Below are 23,867 nucleotides of genomic sequence, written 5' to 3'. Positions count from 1 at the left end.
GTCTAGGGCTCTAATATAACCCATAGAGACTTCAGGCAGCTACATAATATATTGCAAGAAAAACTTTATGCAAGGTTTATTTCTTGCCCAGAAATTCACAGCCTGTCTAGTGCTTCTTGTTTCTCATCATAACTGTGCTGAAAAACTCACCTTATTTAACAACTTGTGAAAGGAGTACATTAACTGCTTTCTGACACTTCATACGTCACCCAGAGAATACCTGGTTGTCCTCTGGTCATGCGCTGTCCTGTGCGTGCTATCACTGGTTCACTTCCCGTGAAAAGAGACAGGGCAGAGTGCTGCACTCACCAACACAGCGGACTGTCAGTGAATGTAAGTCCGTAGATTTTACAACATTGAATTCTGGTGAGGACACCTGTGCCCAGGTCCCGTGGTTGGAGGTATCTGTAAATGTTAGGATGTGTTTTACTGCTGCTGGGTTCCAGCCATCCACTCCACCCTCCCAAAGAGGAGTGATCACTTTTGCAATAATGAGAAGAAGCCTTTTGCCATGCAGGTAAAGACCCCGTGGATGAATTTGGGAAGGGAGCAGGGTTGCCTGGATGCTGAGACTGCTACTGCCTTTGCAGGCAGACGTGTAACAAGTGCAGCTCTATTCAGCCGTTTTAATGAGGAAGCTGAGGCTAAAAGGCTGCCGGGGGGATGGGAAGGCAGGCACAAGTCTGGCAAATCCTTTGAACAGTTTGGACCAGCAACTGAAATGTATTTAACCGTTAGATATGAAACTCCAGCCTTTCTTCCCCCCTCCCCCTTTTCAATTAACAGTTGGTCCCCAGGCTAACAGCCTGCTGATTCACTCACAGCGGCCATACAGCTGATGCTTCATAAAGTCTCTGTGTTAATCTAATCCCTAAATAGCTCTGGTCTCCATCACAGTCGCAGCGGCGATTTCAGTTCCAAATTGTAATTTTATTCTTGTAGCTTCTGAAAAGTCAATAGGTTCCTGGAGGCGTTGCCTGCCCGTTGGGCAGCTCAGATGGAAAAGGGCTATTGTAAACCCAATTTAACATGCCCTTCGGTATGGACAGGGCATGACCCAAAGCCTGCTGAAGTCAGAAAGGCTTTCCGAGAGCTTGGAGTGGGCTTTTGGAGCAGGGCTGTCGCAGGCTATTCTCAGTTTCTGTCTATATATTTAGATGGGAGTCTGTGCCTCTATTAGGGCCTTTCACTGCTTCTCATAACCAGAGTAGCTGAACAACTCTGCATTCTTTGCATCCTTGCCCAAATTTGCACTTTTATTCCCGGAAGCCATGCTGAAGTGCAGAGCTGGTGTGAAGGGAATGAGTTTGCAGATTTTGCTGTGTGAGCTGGCTGCCTAGTGGCATTGTACACTAAAATAACCAAAACTCCACACTATTTTTAGAACTAGAGCATTCTCAAAAGCTTCCTGCCTTGATTTCCCTACCTCCCCCTGCTATTGTTCACTACTTTGGGCTACGCTGTTGCTCCAGGAGTAGCCCCAAAAGCATACCTGCTCCAGAGGAAAAAACTTCCATTTCTGTGACATGGACTCGAATTCCACTGTTGCACCCATACCTCTTTTAGCCAGCTATTAAGTGTTGTTAATTAGCTAGCCTTCATCTTACAGTTTTAGGAGATTTTTGCTACCCTGAATCCAGGCCATGGCGAGCATTTCCAAGTGAGACTGTACTTCTTGCCTGTGATCTTTGGAAAAGATCTAAGCCATTTTCACTTGTTATTCCAGGCCCCTTTCTCTCTCATGAACCCTATCTGGTAAGCAGGAGGCTTTCAGCATAGCTCTGAAATCCCTCGAAATAATACCTGCAAATACCTATCATACACCATAAGAAGTTCTCCATAAGAAGAGACAATCCTAGCTGAGAAATCAGGAGTATCCTGGTATAAGATTGCTAAAAGCTTTTCAAAGCTTTGGTAAGCTCTTTGGATTAGCTATTCGGTAGCTATTACGGCAGTTGCTGTGGAGCAATTGTCTTGCTCTGGGACGGACTGGACACCAGCCAAATCGTCCTGTAGCCCCATTGATAGTTCCCTGGCTATAGCAATCTGCAACATCTGAGATTTCAAAGCCTTGCCACGGGATCGAAAGCACGGTTACCGTAGTGAAGGACAGGGTGTATTTGGGGGGAGAGTAGGAATTTCTAAACAAATTGGGCAAAAGGTAGAAGAGTGAGGATAAAAATGATGGTAGAATCTATCCGGTCCTTCAGCCCATCTTTCTGAATAGCGCAGGTTGGTTTCCAGTTTTCTCAGGCTTTGTCCAGCCATGTCTTAAATATCACAAGAGATTAAGCTTCAAATTACTTGTGTAGCTTGTCCAGGTCTTAAATCTTTAGATCTTAAATGAGCGATTAGGGAGTGGCTGGATGCTGCCATGACACGTCCGGGGGTCCTGAGCGGTGGTGGCTGGAGACACCCACCCGGGTCTCTTCAGTGGGAAGGCAGCTGGCAGGAAACGGGCCCCTTCCTCACGGAACGAATAAGTATTTCCTTGAGCGCAGGGATTAACAAAGCCTGGTTTCCCACAGATTTGTGTCTTGTGGGCAATTGTTAATTGCGATTGAAGCTTTTCCCACAACTGGGGCATTTGACATCTCCCTTCCCCCTTCTTCCCCCATGGAGTCTCTGGTATCCAGTGAGGGGTGATCAGATGCTGTAGGTTTTGAGTGGAGTGGTTTTTGGGGTTGTCTTCTAACAGCTGTCCTTTTTAACAACTTCTCACAAAGCTGCCGTGATGGGGGACTCTGAGGCATTATGCCTCCATCAAAAGCAGTTGAAGGTGCCCAGAGAATTAAAACGGTAGAAATGTGCACGCACCCATGCATATACAGTGTGTTTGTAGAAATGGCACCTTGTTAAATCAGGTTAAATTGCTAAGGATGGATTTGAAAATCATGGCAGACTTCATAAACTTCATTGGTTTTGAGTTAACTTAGTGGTTTGGGGGCTTTTTTTGTTTCTGTTTTATGGGCTGCGGGTGTTTGGGTTTTTTCTTTGTGGTGGATTTTTGTTTTATGTAGAGCTTGGTCTTGAATTTCTGGATGAAAAACATGCAAGATTAAATTCTGCTAATCTTGAAATGAGGTTTGTGAGCATTATCCTGTCTTTCTTCGTACAGGCGGAGCAGGACCAAAGTCCTGATTTTTGTTTTACGATCTAGCTGAGATACTAGTTTCTTGATACTGGCCATCCACTTGTGGGTCAAGCCTTAAAGTCTCTGTATCGGTTTCCCAACTGTTACATGGGGGTAAAAGATCTCCTTTGTTCTATTTAAAATTAAAACTGCGAGCTAAGACAATGGAGTTTCCCAGAAAAAGACCCTCGGTGTTTGGGCGTTTGCGATGGACAAAGCTGCTGTGCTCTGCTGGGAGATGTAAACTAGAAGTCCCCGGCCAAATCTTTCAGTGTGCTGGCTTGAACTGGGGCAAATTCCCTGTTCATATAAGGGCCTTAAGATGCTTATTCTTATGGCTGCACACCAGATAAGTGACAATTAGAAAAGACAATCAATTTGTGGCTGCTCTGGTTTTAGTTTCCATCTGATGCAACTGCAATCTGGAAGAGAAATCTTAATTTAGGACTACAAAGGGATTGTTCTCTCAGAAGATAACACGCTGCCAGCCAGGCTGTTATCTTCCGTGAAAATTGATTGTCCCGTTTAGTGATGTCTCTATTTTCCCATAGCTGGTTCAGAAGGAGCTGCTGAAAAGCGAACTAAATTGAGGTTGTGGATGCTGTGATTGCTGCTGTGAGAGGACCGTTAATTATCACACCTCTTCTCCCTTCACCTTTGCAGGCTTCCTAAAACTCACTTATTTGTCCTGACATGATATGGATGTTTGAAACTCTATTCTGTAAAATCTGCTTTCCTCTCACTTTTAGGGATTGGTATGAAAAAGGCAAAAGCCTGTTTTAAAAATGTGGACACTGGAACTGTGATCTCTTCTGTATTACTGCGTGCACAGTTAGGAAACGGGTGGAGGTGAAATTTCCCATGGCAAATACATAAAGCCTCCTTGGAGGTAGAGGACGGCCTCAGATTAGCTGCTTCGTTGTCACCCCTAGTGTCCTTTATCCTTTTCCCTTTCATTTGGTCCACTCCCTAGATTCCAGTTTCTTTCTTTCACTTATGTCCCTAGACCTCACTTGGCTAGCTGCTTTGGTAACACCTCCTCCTATCTCTTTTCCTAATAAATGGGCCAAAAAAGGTCTTCAGACTAAGCTAAAAAATCAAGTTCTTCCTTGCTGTTCCGCTGGTTACCGCACTAGCGAGAAAGCTCGGAGCAGCTGTCAGATATTTATGCAAACCCTTTTCCTCTTCTATTTTAAGTTCAATTTTGATCAAAAAGGGGGGGGGGGGGGGCAGAAATCAGCTTGGAAACCACAATACATTATTCAGAGCTCCCTGCTGCTTTTTCCTGTTCGTTTGCAAAAGTAGGTGTGAGGTGTAGCGACGAAACGCACTGTTCAAACTGAACCTGCTGAAGGAGGCAGCAAGCAAAGGACCGGAGATGCTGACTTGCTTCTCTACAAAACCCAGCCTTTCTCACTGCCCAAACTGTGCTGTCGAGTTAATCATCATCTCCCTTGGAGGCCAACCCGCAGTGAACTTCAGCCAGACAATACACGCGACTCTTCACAGCCCTACTTATTTAGCAATGTTCAGGGTTTAACATCCAAAGCAGCAGATGGGGAGGATAGCATGCGCTGGGGAGGGCGGCAGGCAGAGCGGGGTTGGGAACAAGCTGTTCGAGGCCTGTTTCTGCTTGGATTTAACCTCCCATCTGAACTGGAAGTAACGCTACGCTCAGCCCCAGCTCTGGACGTTCCCGTGGCTTTGCATTGCAAGTAGGACTTCGCAGGGGTGAAGCATGGCAGAGAAAGCCGCACCGTTCCTCTCTGCGCGGGCTCGGAGAGGAAAGAGGTGTACGGTACTGCCTTTCCCTCCAGTTAGCGTAATAAATATTAAATCGTAAGGTTTCCAAGGGCAGTGAAGCGCAATCATTGTGGTTGAGTTCACGGTGAGTGAGAATATGGGGGTATCTTTTCTTCTGAGACTGTCGCTGAGCCAGTGGTTTTTATGAGGAGCCCTAAAAGGAGAAGAACGGCTGTGTTACTGATGTGGAATCTCAGAGGAAATATGGAAGATTTCCCTGGTTTTCTTCTTCTAAAAATAACCCGTGAATGTTTCTACTGTGACAAACAGGTATTGCATATGAGTATTCCAGAGCAGGGACTGGGACAAGAAGCATCCACTGGCCTTTGCTTTAACTAGCCCAAAATCCAGGAGGTACAATGATTTCAAGGGACCTTCAGCCTCTGCAGTTCTGGGGTTGCATCGGCTGCGAGTCAACCTCTGACACGGAGACCAGAGGCCATAATCCCCAGGGGAGATTTCCCATTTGCTTCTATATGTTTTGAATTATGCTCTACTCACTTGGCGCCTCTTATCTAACAAGGCACTGTGTTATTTAGGCCTTGGCAATTAATAGGTTTTCCCTGAGAATAATCTTTCTAGCTTCTGAAAAATCACGGGGAAAGAATGATTCTCATGTTAAATGTTCTTGTCAGTACAGTCACCAGAATATTTAATATACTAACTTTAGGATCTGTGACTTGTTACGGTAATAAGAAGAAAAAATACAAAATGACACTCTTGCAAAACAAATTCCCGTAACTATTGGCTAGAAAAGTTTCAAGAGACTTTCTCAAGAGTAGAGTGAGGAGGCTGCCATGTCATTCCCTTTTTTTTTTTTTTCTTTAAAGAGCTGCTGTGCAAATTGAAACGTATATTGCTGGCTGATTCCTGCTTGCCTTATTTCACACCTAGTGCTGAGGTCACCCTGCAAGAGGCTGAGCAGGGAATGCTCTTGCCTGCCTGTAAACAGGGGAAAGATCTTCCCAAGGATCCTTCCACAGCACACAAAAAAAGCAAATTCATGATTCATGAAGGCTCTGGCCATAGATCTTGCAAAGAAATGCTTGGCAGCTTTAGAGAATAGCTGGGTTTATTTTAACCTTTAAGAATGACACCAATTTCACAGCTGTTAATGCTATGTGGCTCCTACGCTTTCCAATGCAAATTGCACATGAAGGGCTAATGCATTTTGATGAGGGGGGGGGGGGGGGAGGCAGAATCTCCATATTAATGTGCCAATATCTTTGTTCTGAAGTGTTTAATTTTATGCTTTAATGAGAGATCCACTTTCTGGTTAAGGCAAGCCTTTGCAAGAAACTATTTAGATATTTGCTAGTGTCATCAGGCTCTGGAGCCGGGGGAGGGAAACACTTATTGCAAGTGCTGGGCGGGGGGGGTGTGCCTCTGTGGCAAAGACTGGTGGGGGGGGAGTCCTTACCCAGAGCCCCTCAAAATCGGGTTTGGGATTAACTTTTGCCGCAGTCAGAAGCATCGGGGTTCTGGATCAACCGCCTGGGGAACTGCTGGCTGCGCGGTGGAAAGTATATGTGATGGGTGTCTGACCACTCTAAAATTCTGGGGGGCTTCCTCCGTCTCTGCATCTGTGCCAGCATCTCTGAGCTCTGATTGCTTTTAGTTCAGGTGAACAGCTCTGTCACTGTGTGCAAAACCTGGCATTCTGTCTCCATGTGCATCCTCCAAAATACATTACTCATCGGCATGATGCGGGATAACCTGCCAAAGCATATTGCCGTGTGTAAATGCGACTTCCTCGCCTCCGTGAGCCACGTCCTGTTTCTATAACTCCTCTTGGCTAGTACTTTAGGGCTGGGACTGGGACTGGCACATCTACCTGCTGAATGGAAGGATTAAAAAACCTCTGACTCTGTTTTTCAGTACAAATCCAGTCCAAGCCAGTGATAGCCGCATTTGGTTAGAGTGGAGTAAAGCTGTCAGCCTGCCACAGCAATGCCTTTAAAGGACTGTTTCACCTTCCATAGATGAGTATTTTCGCTGCCTGGATCAGGCCAAGGTACCAGGAATTGAGTGCTGAAAGTTCTTTATGTATCTGATATGTGATGCACATTTGGTTTTAATCAAAATCCCATTGAAACAGGCAGTCAGGATTTAGAGCATAGGATTACAAGTAATACCGGGTTATTATTAGTAATCACTTTTCATCATGCATTGCATTTACAAGATACAAAACAATCCCAGCAGAAATATACTAAAATACATAATTCCTTTTATTAAAAAATCAAATTGTGCGAAGTGAATAAATCATGTAGTACAGTAATATGAGAAGACCTTTAACTTGCCTTCATTTATGTTTCCAATTACCTCAAACACAGTAGAAGACAATAGTTGTAACCTTATGTTGGGCATTAAACAATTGTACCTTAAACATACAGCGGTCACGACACAATTAAACCTCTTCTGACTTTCTGCATATAAACCAGAGATACTAAATCCCTTTGTTTAATAAGAAGATATTGAGCAGGTTTTTTGTTGTTGTTGTTGCCAGGTTTATGGAGCGAAGGCCAAAGCCTGTAGATGGATCCAAGTGGCTTTGTCGGGGCAGACACCCGGGTAACTCTTAAATTGTATCCTGCCTTTTGGAACAAGTTCTGACATCGCTTGCACCGGTGCAGCCAGGGTTATTCATTTGGGCTAAGCAAATTAAAAGGTTCTGCTTAGCCTCTCCCTTACTTTGCTTTTATACTGTCAGTGTAATTGAAGCTGCTCCTGGTTTATAACTCTACGATGGGGAATTGCATCCAGACAGCGTGTAGTGACGCATCAGAATAATGGTGTAGATGAAGGGCTAATATTGAATTCGGCGGTTATACTAATGTACACCTGTTGAGGATCTGGTCCAGCGAGATGTGCGCAGGCGGCTGGCGAGCTATCAAGGCCTCGAGACAGCGCAGGTTTGATCCTTACAATGCACGGAGCGTTTCCCGTGAGGTTCAACGCGCGTTAGAGTTGCGGCGAGGAGGGAGCGTGCTCTGCCCCTTGCTGGACACGGGTCCTGCTCCGTGCGAACCTAACCCCGTGCGCCCGCTCCCGCTCCGTGGCGGCTCTTTCCAGCCATCCCTTTTGCGCGTTAAGAGAGTTAACTTGCAGCGTGTCAACCCGCCGAGCCGCGAGGAAAGGGTGGGGTGGTTGCGGACGTGTGTGCCAAAGTGTCGCTGCTGCGAGAGGCGGCCGAAGAGGAGGTTCGTTTGCTTGGAAGGAGCAGACGTGCAGGGACGAACCAGCGGAGCGTTGCTAACTCCCGAGGTGATGCAGTTGCTCACGTCCCTCCGGAGCGGAGCGAAGCGAATGGAGGGGTCCTGTGCTGGGGAAGGGGGGGCTGCAAGGTGGGCACAGATCGAGTTACACAATGGCAGGGGGGGCCGCTGCCCTCGCAGCAGCTTCCAGCCAGGGAGCAGCTGAGCACAAAGCGGGGGGGTTATTGACTTCAAGTGCCCCTCTTTGCTTTTGCTTCTTTTCTTTGCCCCTGTATTTCTTACTGAGGTTGGACAAAAATCTTAACACCTTGGGAATAGACTAACAGTGGTACAATAGTGTGTACTGTTCGATTTAACAGGAGCTTTTGAATGGAAATGGAAACAAGGGGACAGTTCACTCAGGGCTAACAGTGCCTTTCTTTTCTCTCTTTACGTGTATCAGCTGGGAAACAAACCCTTGTACTTCAGGGCAGCATTCAACCTGTAAGGGAAGCTACAGAGAAAAGTCTTCCAGCAGGTCATGCTGAGCCTTTAGTAACAAAATAGTGGAACTTCTTTGGGGTTTTTATTTTGGGGTTTCTTTGCTCTGCTGGTGAGATGTCTAGGGTATAGGCCAGCTATTAACTGAGAACAGGAGGAAGGAAGATTTTTAGGGAAAAATCTTATCCCGTAATGGGTATTCTTATTGTGTCCCTAAACCTTCTAGCAGCAGTCTTAAAGGCATGACCCTGAAATGGGCAAACCACTGATCTTTGAACAGTCTAGTGATTCCTGCGCTGGTTGTTTCTTTTTCCCTTTAAAAGCTTGGGTACAAGAGAGAAGCCAAGCTCCTCTGCCATCATACAGTGAGTGCAAAATTGAAGTTACAGGGGGATTTTGCAGTTCTTGTTGCCTTCGGTATGCAAAATAAGTAATGCAAATATGCTCTGGTACCAAAGTACTCAAATGTCTCATGCAGAAATTTGCTTGTACACGTCTCCTGCCAAATTTGACGGCAACTCAGTATGGGTCCTTCACCCCTGAATTCATTTTCCCACTTTCTTAAAGCTGTAATAAAGGTACTGCCTTCACAGGGTCTTTTTGGAGACCCTGAAGTTTTTCTGATGTTAATAATGTTTGCATGTGTCCCGATCCAATATATCGCACCGTATTGTAGTGCCCGCTCCCATTAGCAAACTGAGCCTCATCTTACAGTTGCTCTCCTGTTATTGCTGTTCATAATTAAAACGGGTTGCTTTGAAAATACGCAGCAGGTACAAATCCTAAATATGTCCCTAAAGGAGTAAATCAGCCCTGGAATAATGATATGAGAAAGAACAGAAAATGTGCTGGAAAAATTTTAGTATTTATAGGAGCTACTTGCTACTAACTTTTCCTTACACTGGGACTCAAATGAGGTTGTATACGTGCTCAGAGGGCCAGGACAACCTGTTTTGTTTTGCAAACTACTTACAGTTCAGATTGAAACATTAAAAAAGACAAGTAGGAATTTTCACCTTGGGGGTGAAGGGGTGGAGAAATCAGGCTTTGAGTTTGAAATTCAATTTTGTGGAAAATGCAATGCTTCCACTCCAAATAGGACTTAGATAGAATGGTGATTCATCCCCCATTGAAGTCAATGCCAGAGTTGCTTTTGATTTAATCAGAATCAAACCCTATGGGATTATTCTCACTTGCAAACTGGACCGGTCCTATTAAGTAGAGAAACCACAGTGCTTTTGCAGGACTGCTGCTTTTTTTATTATTTTTTTTTTATTTTTTTTTTTTATTTAATGAAATTGGCTCGGTGTCACAAAACTGAGATGAAACCCGAAACCCTTCTGTTTCAGTGCTTTTTGAATGTTCTTGGAACATCTGGCACAGCTGTTATTTTGACCCCAAGGCAGGAGTACAACCTCGCTCCTGTTCCTATTCCAATTGAAGCTGACACCAAATATGCCAACACAAATGGGGCTGTGCAGCCCAAACTGAGCTGTCAGCTCCTTCTCGGAAGAAATTGGAGCTCAGGGATGGGGCGAGAAACCAGAGTGGTCCCGTTGTCATGGTCAAAGCTGTCAAACCTAGGCAAAAAAAGACAGGAATGAGGTAAAGCAGCGGGCACTGTTTCTGGAGCTCCGCTAAGGAAGAGGCTACTTCTGTTTTTCTTTAAATTGCTTCCTTATTGACTTTTAAATGTAACCACCCATAAACCTGAATGAATGCCCACAGGACGAGGGTTTTTTGCACCTCCACTTAAATGAGATTTGTAGAATTGGTTCATCCAAACGGAACTTCTATACGTGGACGGATCTGTGAATCTATTCCAGCTGCTTTTCCTTGCCTGGCACCACGGAGACGAGTATTTTTCCTTCGACAGAAAAGATTGTGGGGATAGCTGAGTGAAAATCAAACATGCTCGAGATCCAAAAGAAGCTGTCTTGTCTCTGATAAGTAATACCCGATACCTAAATCTTTCGACTTACTTTAAGCTGCAGGAACTTGTAACTTTTTATCTATAAATCTTCTTCCTCCATGCACCTTCCTGATTTCCTTTCAGCTCGGAGGCTTTATACTACTGCTTATACTTTCATCTCTTAAATACTCAGAACCTTAAATTGTCTCTGGTATACCGGATAGTCAGTTCTCTAGTATGTTAATCCTCATTATGTGTCTATTAAAATGAAGATTAAATGAAGCATTAGGGTGCCTCCTCCCGTTAAGAAATCTGAAAAACAGGATTGAGTTGGGGGGGGGGGGGGGTGGAGCAGGAAAACCACCAAACACCTACAAAATTGTTTCTTGAGCTTCGCTGGGAAGCAGTAAAAGCAAGACTGCGCCGAAGTCTGAGGTACGAGTGCATGATTTTGTTAACGTAATTGTGCGAGCGAGGGGAAGATAAGGACTGCAGTGTACTAGGAATAAGCTTTTAGGCACCGAGAGGGTATTTGCATGTGCCTACGTGAGGCGTAGTGTGTTCGTACACGGGTTCAGTGTCGCGCACACGTGCTTTGGCAGGCGAGAGGCGATGCCTCCCATCTGCACGCACACAGGTACGTCCTCTTCGCCTTTCTGGGGGGCTGGGGTCAGGTGCAGAGCCGACCCGCTGCGTGACGGCTCGCTGCCAGCCCCCGTCGTACGCGCCGTCCAAAAATGCCCCTTCCCTTCTTCCAAGCTGCCGTAACCCTGGGATAACTGCTAAACGGATGGGAAAATCTCTTTTCTTAAAGGGCAGGTGATTTTTTTTTGGGGTGGGGGAAGATTTCGGGCTGCCCTGTCATTTCCTTGAGCTCAATTATCCCTAGGAAGTCCCCCCCTCCCTTTCCCAACGCCTCTCCAAAGATTAACTTTTGGGTTATTGTTGTTTGGCAGGTACTTTTAATTGGCTGGAAAATATTCTTCCTGTGAAGTTGCAGTTTTCTGGGGCTTGAATGAGTCCAGTCTGCCATTGGCTCTGCCCAGCGCCTCCCGATTGGCTCGGCAGCCCGCGGGGGGACCGATAAGGGCGGCTATAAAAGCCCTCGGCACTGCTCCTGGTCCCCCAGCGAGCAGGAGCCAGAGGGGCCAGGCAGAGCCGGGCTGCAGCACGTCCCTGAGCCTCGGCGGACTCCTTTCTCTCTCCCTGGGAGCGTGTATCCAGATCCACATCTTTGCTCAAGCCGAAGTGGAAGAGGAGAGAGAGAGAGAGAGAGAGAGACACACACACACACACACATACACCCAAAAAAAAAAAAACCAAACCCAAAAAAAACCAACCCACCCAAAAAACCACACTTAGCGGAAACTTGTCAGAGAATGCTACTAAAGTCTGGTTTTCTCCTGCTGCTGGTGATCAGTGCATCTGCATCCTATGAAGCTGAACAGAATGATTCTGTGAACCCCAGGAAACCCAGGGTTGCAGCCCAGAACTCAGGTAACACCCAGCAAGGAGGGCTTTGAGCCTGAACCCTGATGTGTTAAACTGTTTCAGATATCTCTACTGCTGATTTTTCTTTTTTTTTTCTTTTTTTTTTCTTTTTTTTTTTTTTTTGCTTATAAACTTAATGGCTGGTAGGAACAAATATTAATTTAAGGGTCTGATTCAGGAGGATATTGGTGCATAGCTGGAGAAGAAATCATCTCCTTTCAGGAGCTGGGTCAGGGAACCGGTGTGTGATCTGCTTGCAGGATGCAATCCATTCTCTTTCCTCCTCCCCATCTACTAAATGAGTTCCGTGTACTTTTTTTTCTCCTGCTTGCATGTATCTTTATCTCTTCTCCAATTGCAATCATACTTTGGTGTTAAATTCCTTGCTTTTTAGGAAGTTGATAAAATCCGTGGAAATTTGTCTGAACCATTGTTCTGCCAAACATCTGTCTATTCAAAGAGGGGGAGAGAGATATGCGACTTTGAAGAATGCGGTAACCTAGAAACTGTCCACTGCTAGCATTTATTTTCAAAAACTGATTGCTATCAGTTAGATGGTGCCATAAAAATACGATTGTGACATTTAGCAAACTTGCTTTTACAATGGATAAAAAAATTGCTGGCAAGTCAGCTCTGGATGTCTCTACTTTGTGCACTATAGATGCTTAGATAAGTTGGACACATTGTCTGGAACAATGGAAATTAAAAATCTGTCTTCTAGTGTACTGAAAAGATATTAGGTCTCTAATTTGGAGCTCATTAACAGATGTCTTATTTTAGATCTGCAAGGCTCTGCAGCATTATACTAGGGTGTTTGCTCAATTTCCTTTTGTATTTGGTTGCTATAGAAACATAGGGTCTCACTATTGCACCGTGCCTAAAACAATAAAAGCTTAATGCATACTAAGTCTGCTGAAAGCAAAGTTATAATTTGAACCTGTGGAAACATAATTATGGGAATGACTTGTGCGATGGTGAGGTTATGAACTGGGGAGAGGATGATCTTACCAAATATTTCTCCCTTCAGGCACGTAAGCAAAAGCGGAGAATGAGGAGGGGTTAATTGGGTGATTTTTTAAAATATTTTTTTTTCTCCTCTTTTCTGTAGAGATGTTAGTTATACAGATACGTCTTTAGGCTACAACTTAGCTCTTAATAAGGTGTGTTCTCTTCCACTAAATGCAAATCCGCACTTTTCCCACACCTAGAATCTTGATGGGAGACACTGGCTTTGCATTTCTTCCTAAAGAATGTCTCGTAACATGATCTGCAAAAGTAATGAATATGCCTTGCACAGACGCATAAGGGGACAGATGTTCAGCTTACCAAAAAAGGTTAATCCCTACTAATTTCAGGGCAATCATGTGGCAATACTGCTGATTCATTGTTAAAATGCATAGTATCTGCACTAAAAAAGATGGGATGACATGGATACCCTCGTGTTGAGACTAACTACTGCCTCAACGATTTTAATTATACATGGTCAGCTCCATTACCTTAACTTTCTCTGTCCAAATGTCCCTTCTCTTTGCAAATCTTCAGCAATATGACTTCTCTTGCCTATGCTTGCAAACTGCTGGGTACCAGGTTAGTATTTAGCACCAAGCTGCTCGTTCAAGTCCTTTGTAGTACTGATAATTGACACGCAAACTAAAATCTTATTTCTAGATACTTTACGCTTTTTAGAAAAGCACAAATACTTCCAATGCTAGCAAAACCAGCGCTTCCTCGCAGCAAGTGCACATTTCATGCCAGCTTATTGGCAATCGCCATCGCTTCAGTCTCATTTTCAAAGGAGGCTTGTGAGCCAGATGCTGCCGAGCTGCTCCGACCTCCCCTCGGTCTAAGACCATGCAGAAGACCTCACTGCCCAGTGCTCTTCATGGGCCCATCCTCATTAACTTCTGCCTTCTTTAGAGGAACTCCGAATAAAGCTGTAAACGCATGCAATCAGAATGAGGTTGGGATGGGCCCTTAAGTCTCCATCTAGCCAAAGCCTACCAGGTGTTGCCTCTCTTTTAATCCACATGTAACCAGTTGAAGGTTTCGGTAGTTGCAGTTTCTGTTCCTCGATTGGCTGGTGATCTGTTGCATGACTTCAGCGTATAACTCCCTTTGGCAGTGCCTTTGGCCCCTCTTTGTTACCTTTCCCTCCAGTCCTGAAAAGCGATAAGGCTACTGCTGATTGCAGTTGAGTGTGACTTGCCTTTGCGCTGGAGAAGGACTTCACGGCGTTGAGCATCGGGGAGCGGTGCGTCTGTAATGTTGTGCCTGTGCTTCTCTCTGCAGCCGAGGTGGTTCGCTGTCTGAACAGTGCCCTCCAGGTGGGCTGCGGGGCCTTCGCCTGTCTGGAGAACTCCACGTGCGACACGGATGGCATGTACGACATCTGCAAGTCCTTCCTGTACAGTGCTGCTAAATTTGACACTCAGGTACGGTACGAGTATAAAGGGGACGAGAATAATACCTCACCGTTAGAGCTCCCTTTTCATGCCCCAATTCAATAAAGTGCTTTTACAAGTCCTGCGGCACTAAAGCACGTGCTTAAATACTTTGCTGAATGGATGCCTTAATTTCTCTGTCCTCATGGAGATGGGGTCTGTGCAGGCTTAACCCTTCCTTTCTTGCAGCCCTTCCTGCTGCTTAGCTACTCCTCTGAACCATGATTCTGGTTTTTGGCTACAAATGCATCCTTCAGGGCTATTTTCTACAGTACATTTTCCACATACTGTATGCTATGTGTGAGGACTTGGCAAGGAGCGTTTTGTGGGGCGGAGAGCTGAGTTTCCTCTTCAGGAGGAAATATAAACGTTCTTCTAACAAAGTAAGTCTTCTGACTGTGTGACCTGGCACAGGGCTGGGATTTGAATTGGAAGTCTTCGGGCCTGGACAGATCAGCCTCTCCGGAGCTGCAGTTGCTTGCAGCAGAATAAAAAGGATAATATCAGAGGACTGTGGCTCTGCCAAGGGCCCTTTTCCCTCGTACTTTCTTCCCAAAACGCGCACACCCCCTTGTTCCCTGTGCTCTTGCTCCTAAGGACAAACTTAAAAGCTCTTAAAGCATCTTGAGGTCTGGTGAACCAGATGTGTTAAATCGCTGGTATGCAGTCAGCGGTCCGGCCCTCTCCCGGAGGGCAGAATTGGCCCATGTCTGGTGCTGGCACTTTTAGGTCTGTTCACGCAAAGGCTTCCATTGCCTAAATCTTTTGGGACCAGGAGCTCGCTGTTCTCGCTGGACTGTATACATCTCAACTGAAACTGCTGTGAATGATAACTATGCAATAATTGCGAGCATTTAGGGTCCAATTCCCTGCCGTACTTGGTAAGGGATCTCCAGCAGGTCTGCAATTGCAGCAAGGGTAATTAATAGCAGCCAGCCACAGCGGAGTATCTGTTAATATGTCCCTTTCTATGAAATCTGTTGCAGTTTAAGGTTTTTCTTCTCTTTCCAGGGAAAAGCTTTTGTGAAAGAAAGCTTGAAATGCATTGCAAATGGGGTTACATCCAAGGTGTTCCTTGCCATCCGGAGGTGCTCCACATTCCAAAGAATGATCTCCGAAGTGCAAGAGGAGTGCTACAGCAAACTGGACATGTGCGGCATTGCGAAACGAAATCCTGAAGCCATCACAGAGGTCGTCCAGCTTCCAAATCAGTTCTCAAACCGGTACGTGGAGCTTTCCTCAGCTGAAACGCATCAAATGCAAAAACGTGGAGCACAGAGAAAGAAATGAGAGGAACCGAGTATAAGTCTTAATATAGCTTGGCCTAAGTAATGCTCTCTGCCTTTTCAAATTCTTGTTAAGTTTTACCAGCATTCTTCTGATTCTCTTTTTGGTAAATACACTTATAAACTTCTCCAGGGAAGAATCATAAAATTAGCTAGACATACATTATTTCAAAGCCTGGAGTTTATTTAAATGTTAGTTCTTTTAGTCTGAATGCAGTATAATGGTAAACAGCTTTTAAATACCAAACCAGTTCGATTAATGTAGCATCTCTGGCATATTGAGCACTTACGAGCTTCTCAACCTATTGCAACTTCACTCACTTCTTCAGACTGCAGCCATCCCTTTCCTTGGGTTTTTATGGCACCTAGCAAATGAGGCCTTGCCCTTCGACTTACCATGGCAATATGAAGAACTAGAAAAGCTTAAAAGGGAACCAGCGAGCGTGCTCCTCTATAACCTTACTCTGCCATGACCCAGAAGTTCATATTTGTAGGGGTAGTCTGGTGTTCTTAATGGTCTCTTTTGGGGTTGTCTTCACCACTGTTCCTTCTTGATAGCAAAAGCTGCTGCAGAAATGTGCACGTCACGCTGCTCTCTGGTGCCTTTATCTGAGCACAGAACTGCCCTGTCCCCATCATCCAAGGACAAGGGACAGAGAGAGGCTTCAGGGAGCTACTGCAGTCTGCGCAGTCACGCTGCAAGGGCAGGGATTTCTCCCTCTAAATCCTGGAACAATCAGTGCTGAGTCTTGTGATTGGGATAAAAGGGATCTTCTTGAACAGTTTGAGTAAATATGCTCTAGAATTTGAGTGCAAACAGACCAAGCTGCAATTTAACATGTTGGCTGGCTGTGGCGAATGCTACGGCTCCTCTGGGGTGGCTGTTTGACTTGATCTAGAAGCACCTTAAGCCTCCAGACCTATCCCAGGACAGGTATGCAAGTGATACATAGATGTTGCATCTCCGACCAGCATAAATTTATTATAGAAAACTCTATTGTAGATATTATATCCAGAAAATTATACTTGTGGGAAGGCGAAAATTATACTTGTGTATAATTGCGTCTTTCCCCTCTTTCCCCAAGCAAATTTGGAAGAGGCTTGCTTCAGCCTTCCCCCGAGGGCTGGGATGAGGAGCAGGCAGTGCTGTGGCATCAGTGTTTTACAGGCTGAAAGAGCAGTTCAGGTTAATACGATGGATTGTAGAGTTAAAGAGCCCTTGGCAGGACTGCCGGGGCACTGAAGTGAAGGAGGGACGTGTGGACGCTCGAGCGAGGGAGGATGCAGTGACAGCAGCAGCGGTGTTATACGTGTTGGGGATGTTCCTCTCCAGAGGACCAAGCCTGAACTGGAGCTGCTGTCTGCCGGCACGGAGGGAACTCCTCCCCCACAGCCGCCAACCCTTGTCAAAGCCAAAGGATATTATGACATGTTGAGTAACAAAAGCAGCAGGATTTCCCAGCTAATAGTTTACATTGAGGTCTCCTAAAGCATCCTGCTTTCCCAGCCCCTGTCCCAACATAGCCACAGAATAAGAATGTGCCACTTGGCCTGGGAGACTGAGAGGAAGTAGTTAAAGGTCATAGCATCTTCCTGTGATTTAATCTCGTGGCAGGAGCAGGAGGAGAGGAAAGCCTTGTTGCCTTTGCTTGCAGTCTCGCTCCTGAAAGACACTAGCGAGCTGCTTGATTGCAGCTCCAGCTATGGAAAGCACCAAGCTGTATTTGTATGAAGGAGGTGTATGCAGCGCACCAGAGGAAGGTGAATAGGATCTGGTCCTCCTGTCCTGCTAGACTGGGACCAATTTAAGCTGGATGCACGGCTTGCACAGATGTATTCATCATCAACTACTGTGCATGCTTCAGACCTTAATATCAGCACTGCCGAGCTGTGCTTGCACTGTGCTCCACCGTGCCAAAGCCTGGGCCTTTTGTACTTCAAGTGCAGCAGAAACTTTAACCTCACCTGACCTCCACTGGCTGCTCTAAAGGCCAGAGCCGAGAGTTAGGAAAGGAGTTTGAATGTGAACTCTCATTTCCCTCTTCCTTCCCCTCCTCCACCTGCAGGTTATTCTCTTTTCTGCTCCTGTGGAAAAATGTCACGGTGACCTTAAAGGCTTAAAATAAGTTCCCCAACGTCCTTTCAGGCAGAAGTAGCCCAGCAAATACAGGACTGCTCCTCTTTTCCCAACTTTCTCTCCCTAGGAAGATGTTCTCTTTTACAGTGAGGTCCCGCTTGCCAGCTTTGCTCTCCCTGCCCAAGCCAGGCGTGCACGCAGGGCTGTGCTGATTCTGCCTTAGCCCCGCAGAGGATCGTTCCTTTGAGCACTGTTCTCTGCTCGGCTCAAGCAGCGCTGGGGAAACAGATCAGCACAATTTCCTGGCTCCCTCCTTGAGCATGGAACGCGTACTCAAGGCTGCTGGAAGGCGAAAATGCAGCAGCAGGCTGTAGAGGAGGCAGGCACGCAACAGGGCAAAGCATAAGGTCCTCACTTGTGATTTAATGCATGGTCAGCTTGTTGGAAGTGACAACTGATTGTATGTCCTAAAGATCTGTCCCCGGGGAATGCATGCATCTGTCAGGCTCTGACTGGGACTGAGTTTCCTTCTCCCTCTTCTGGTCCCTGGCTAAAGGCTGTGCACGGAGGGGAAGGGAAGGGAACAAAAGGGAATGGTGCCAGAGGGATGGCTGCACTCATAGGAAGGGTCGTACTGGCTCAGACCAGTGGTCTGTTTAGTCCGTTATCCTGTCTGATGATGGGCAGTATCTGTCTATTGGAAAGCTGCAATTAGTTTTTTTCCTAAAGCTCTAGAAATTCTGGTTGTTTAGCAGAGAGTAAAACACACACTTTAAGCCAATTACTACATTGTCTTAGCTCCTGCTCTCACCTTCTGCCTGATCCACCCAGGTAATGACCAAATCACTTGTGCTTATAGCCTTGCCTTTCAGAGCTGGAGCAGCTGCTCGCTTAGGACGAGTCCGTTAGAAGTTTGATGGGTTGCGTTCCTTCCATATGTCATGGGCACAGCATCGCCAGGTCCAGGGCATTTGTTAAATGCAGTAAGAATAGGTACATTGTGCACTGTCAGAAATCAATTTCAGACACAGCCTAAACGACTTAAAGTTCTGATTCTCATAGTTTTGTCACTTGGACTGGTCTCCTGGCTTGAGATCAGCTCTTACCTTGTTTCTTTTGTCTTGCTGGGGAATGCCTTGGGATAACGGATGGTAACTCTCGTGCAGGTATTACAACAAGCTGGTGAGAAGCTTGTTGGAGTGCGATGAAGAGACTGTCAGCACCATCAAGGACAGCTTGATGGAGAAGATCGGACCCAACATGGCAAGCCTCTTCCACCTGCTGCAGACAGATCACTGCGCCCAAGGCCACCCGCGCGCGGACTTCGCCAGGAGACGTATCACCGAGCCGCAGAAGCTAAAACTCTACTTCAGGAACCTCCGAGGTGAGGGGTCCGTCCCGGCCCACACAAAGCGCAGCTCCACCGAAAGCGCATAACGCCTCAGGGGAGCGACAATGGGTGTGTAAGGGATGCTAAGCACTACCAAAGCTGAAGTCTCTCTTCTAGAAGAGTAATGCACCCAAACCAAGTGTACTGTAGCTAGTTTTAATAACAACTAGGAACTGGTTTTAGATTTAGTCATTAATATTTTCTATTCCTCTCGAACAAAACTTTTGCATGGATCTGTGTTGTGTCTCAGCTTTCCCGCCGTCAAAATGTCTCCATCTCTTTTCTTCCCCACAAAAAACATATCCCGAACAATCTTAGTCTTAAATATAACCGTACAGTAGTCAGGCCTTCAGACACCAAACTCTAAATGTACTGTAGCGCTAACACCATTGAAGTCTGAAGATTTGGCACCGAGGAGAATAGTTTATTCTCTCTTGTAGTAAGCTGGTAGGCGACGATAGATGCACTAATAACTATTGCACATCCTAAAGATGTCAATGGAATTCGTGTTATGAATCTGTGCTGGCCATGGACGAATATGAATGTCATATTCCTGGTCTCTTAGTGTCATACAGTCCTAATCCTTCCAATACAGCTCCGTTAACCCGTTGATTTACCAAACTCGCTAGCTGTGGATGATTCTAGTTACCGTGACCTGGCACCACAGTGCAAAATGAGTTAAAACTCCCCCCCTCCCCCCCCACACCAAATCAGGAAAGGAACATTTTGTACTACGGAAATGATTAAAAGAGGTGCCAGTCTATGGTTGAAGCTAGTCAGAAGGTTACATAATCTTGCATTGTATTTAAAAGCTAACATCTATGTACTGTATTTAACTGTCTAAAGCTTTAAAAGAAATCTAACAAAAACAAACCCTGTCTTAAGACTAGAGTATTAAAGGTCTTGCTCTAACTGTGGTATAAATAGTTTTAAAATCTGTCATGTACTGTACATAAATTCCACGAGAGTCTGCTTAAAAGGAGCAGAATATAATAACTTTATTGCATAAACTTAGTTTTGTAAGTTAGCTATTTCTTTTTTCCTGGAAACAGTATCTCTGTCATATTCAAGAGTTCACATTCTACTCTGTGGCCTTCTTATAATGGAAGAGAGAAGATGTTTAGGACAGAAATTACCGGGCCAGAAACAAGCCTCTCTTCTCAGTTAAAACGGGGGAGGGGGAGGAAGAGTTCAGACTGGCCAGTCCTCTCTCCACAGAGCTGCTGTGAGATGTAGTTATACCCAAGGCACCAGTGCTGCTGGAGAGCTATTTGGGGAATTATCAGATGGCTGACGAGAAGCTGCTTTGGGCTCTCATAGCTGCCGCAGGGTAAAACTTCCTTTAGAAAGTTGATTTCTGGGGAAAGGCAGGGAAAATCCTTAAATTCTCTTAAGCTTTGGAAGTAAAGCGGTGTGCCTGCCTTTAAGAGGACGCATGCATTAATGCTCTCAGACCTGCCTTTCCTCCCATCCACCTCTTCGGCAGCCTCTGCGAACAGGAGTGGAGCAGCCGGTCCCGCAGCAGTAGCTGGGGGCCTCCCCCAAACGCCGCTCTCTGCACAGTAGTCTGGCCGGGCTTCGGTGAGCCAAAAAAAGCCACATCGTGGCATGCGATCAACAAGGCCGGTTCCACGCTCCAAATCTACCCCGTTAGAGTCCGTCTGCAGAGTGGATGACTCTTGCTCAACTAGTTAGAGAGCTAATAAAGGAGGGATCTATTTTTCTTTTCAAAATCTAAAGCAATATAACTTTTTTTTTTTAAACCACAAAGCCTTTAAACAATAACTTGCTGCTAATATATTGAAACCAGATGCAGTGGCAGCATTTCTAATATTGCTGTCTTCATTAAATGTAGCCCAAAAGTGCTGTCATAAAATTGTAAGCAGCAAAAAATGTTGCTGACGGTAGAGGGTTGTTACTTTTATTTTTTTTTAATACTCTGAATCGTGCCGTCCAGGGCAAGCAAGATGCAATATTGCTCATTCTTAAATCACAGTCAGGTATATAGAGTCCAACACAAAGAAGTTTCGCAAGGTGAAAACCAAAGGCCCCTTGAATATCTTGACCCTAAAAGTTTGACTTATGCTTAGGAACTGATCCCAGAACTGTGCACGTGCGACTCCACCCCACAGCATTACGCTTCACGCTGCACCGTTAGGAGACAGGGATTATTTAAACAGGGAAGTCTGCTGGGGTTTGTGCATCAAGTGCATAATGCTATTTGGGGAAATTGTTACGAAAAGGTCTTTACCTGGCGCGAGGCAGCGCCCAACCAACCGCCTGGATGGCTGCACTGGTGCTACGGAGCCCAGCTCTGGGCTGTGCGAAGCAGCTCCCGTTTTGGGTACCCAAGGCCTCCGTGGGCTCGCACCAGCAGAGCTCACTGAGGACATCTAGCAGCCACGATTTTCCGTGGAGATGCTCCTCATGGCAAGCGGCTTCTCTGTTGCTTTGTGCATCCATTTCCATGAAAACCCAAAGAAGGTTTGTCAACTTGATTGGGGGCCAGGGAGGAGGGTTAGATTGCCCCGAACCCTATCTTTTTGGGTTATCATAATTCACTTTCTTTTTCCAGTAGGAGTTGAAACTTGTTGTCCCCTGAATATGGGTGGGAAGATGACCAGGAAAATAATTCCCCCCGATTGGATTTGCTGTGGTATCACAGGTAGACATCACCTGTGCAAACCAAAGCTCTGCCTCTCCGCACTGGCACTGCTGTTGGGCGCTCACTGGATGGCCCGTGTCGGAGAGAGCCTCAACTACGTCACCAGATTTTTGAGCTGCTTTAATACATCACTTTATTTTTTTCCTATGCTGAAGTAGCAAGGAAGCCGCAAGCACACGTCCATCAAATCAAAAGGCCTGGGGTTCACCTTGCCTAACTTTTACCATCTAGCCTAAGCTGGTCGTTTAAAGCTCTCTCTTATCAGGGGAGAGGGACAGGGAGATGGGAGAGGCGCTTCCCGTCGACTGGGAAGGATGCCTGATTTTAGATGGTTTGAATTTGGTGAGAGAGATCCCCCTGGGGATGGGGAATGATTCTCAATATTAAGTCCAGCTATTTCACATTTTATTTAATCTCTAATGCTTTATTTTTTTAATCTTGCGTTCATTGCAAAATGATTTCTCTTGGGGGCGGGGAGGGGCTTATCTAGAAATGTTTGCATGATTCTCATTGTGATTTGTTTGCACTTTAGATGTTTTGTGCCATTATAAATTTGCATTATGTATTTATAATTTAAAGATACTTAGAAGGGGGAGAGAGTTTGGGGTTTTTGTTTTTTTTGCTGAGTACTGGAATAAACAGTGAGCATATCTGGTATATGTCATTATTTATTGTTTAAATTACATTTTTAAAGCTCAGTGTGTTCATATAAAGGTTATTTGAAACATATCATAGTAATGAGAAAGATGCAAGTTATTTTCTTTGCTTATTTTTATAATTAAAGATGCATAACATAATGAGGCCTATGTTGGATTTTCTTCTGCAATGAAATAAAATGTCAAATTTAAGGGTTTTTAGTGTCCGACTCTCATTGAACCTTACTGTGACTGCTGATTATGATAGTACCAACAAGCAAGTTTTTGCACTTACCTTCGACCAAGCATCGTAGCTGTTAGGTCTCTTCTGGATGCTGAATATCTGGGGTTCGGATCCTGCGGTGTAGGTGATGGGAAGTCAGAGGTTCAGCTCACACAGTCGCCAGCAGTGAGGCTGGAGAAAAACAGGTAGAAGGGGGTGAGCACAGAGTAAATGATACCCAAAGTAGCGTTTTGGCATCTAGACCACCGTGCCGAGTATCACCAGAATAATCCTTTGGATACATCTGCTCTCACCAAAACCTCCGATCCTGGGCCCCGCGATGTCCGAGAGCGGCTGTAAATCCCAGTGCTAATAAAGCTCTTGTCATGGTTCTCTTTGCCAGCAGCCTGACCTTGTAAGTTGTATCTTACCTAGCCCTTATTTAGCCTGAGAACAAAATTAAGGCAGAACTATTTTTTAATGAACGCATCCGTAACAGCGTTGCAGGAAAAAGAAAATACCTTGGTTTTGACTTCGATGTACATGTAAATGTGCATTTACACTTCATTCAGGAAACCTCTAATTTCCAGTGGAAGATCAAAAAAAGTGTAATACTCATCAGAGGAAGACTGGCAGACTAATTCAGATTTAATGCTCCAAAAGACACCGCAAAGTTTTAAAAAAGCGTTTCCCCCATCACATTAGAGTAAGACTTGTCCAAGAGAACCAAGGAATAAATATTAGCAATACAGTTGGATTTAAAAAAAAATATCTTTTGTTCCTTCTTGTTTTGTCCAGCAAGGTAGAAATTACTTTCAAAGGGGACTATTCGAACTTTGCTTTTGTTGAAGTCCCTTTTTAGTCAAAAGCGAAGTTTGTAGCAAGGTACAGTAACTTACCAAAATCAGAATTTATCATTCTTTGCAAACAAATAAGCTGCTGTGGTTGGCAGCAGTGAGAGTTGATGAGCCAGAGCGACGCTTATCTAATATTGCTGCAAACCAGGGCTGAGGTGCCAAGGAAACGAGACCTTCCTTGAGCTCCCGTTACCGCTATTAATCCACAGATGGTGACGAGCCACCCCCCCACCTGCTTACCTTGATACCATTTTGGGAA

The 23,867-nt window shown here is 45.3% G+C and overlaps 1 protein-coding gene across 5 annotated transcripts in view; it reads left to right on the top strand.

Moving 5' to 3' along the window:
- Positions 1-23,422, top strand: part of STC1 (stanniocalcin 1) — a 33,159-nt gene extending 9,737 nt beyond the window's left edge. For 3 of the 5 annotated variants that reach the window (XM_049831474.1, XM_049831473.1, XM_049831476.1), the window contains 3 exons: positions 14,324-14,466; positions 15,487-15,698; positions 19,005-23,422. In XM_049831474.1, the coding sequence (XP_049687431.1) occupies positions 14,324-14,466; positions 15,487-15,698; positions 19,005-19,275 (626 nt within the window). In that variant the 3' untranslated portion in view covers positions 19,276-23,422. Of the gene's footprint in view, positions 1-6,850; positions 6,951-7,442; positions 7,508-11,575; positions 12,041-14,323; positions 14,467-15,486; positions 15,699-19,004 lie in introns of those variants that run through there. The other 2 variants (XM_049831475.1, XM_049831477.1) reach the window with 2 other exon arrangements.
- The last annotated feature ends 445 nt before the right edge of the window (positions 23,423-23,867 follow it).

Source organism: Accipiter gentilis, chromosome 28, assembly GCF_929443795.1.
Source record: "Accipiter gentilis chromosome 28, bAccGen1.1, whole genome shotgun sequence".
NCBI lineage: Eukaryota > Metazoa > Chordata > Aves > Accipitriformes > Accipitridae > Astur > Astur gentilis.
The sequence above is the reverse complement of the archived record's forward strand: the minus strand, read 5'-3'. Positions and strand labels throughout refer to the sequence as shown.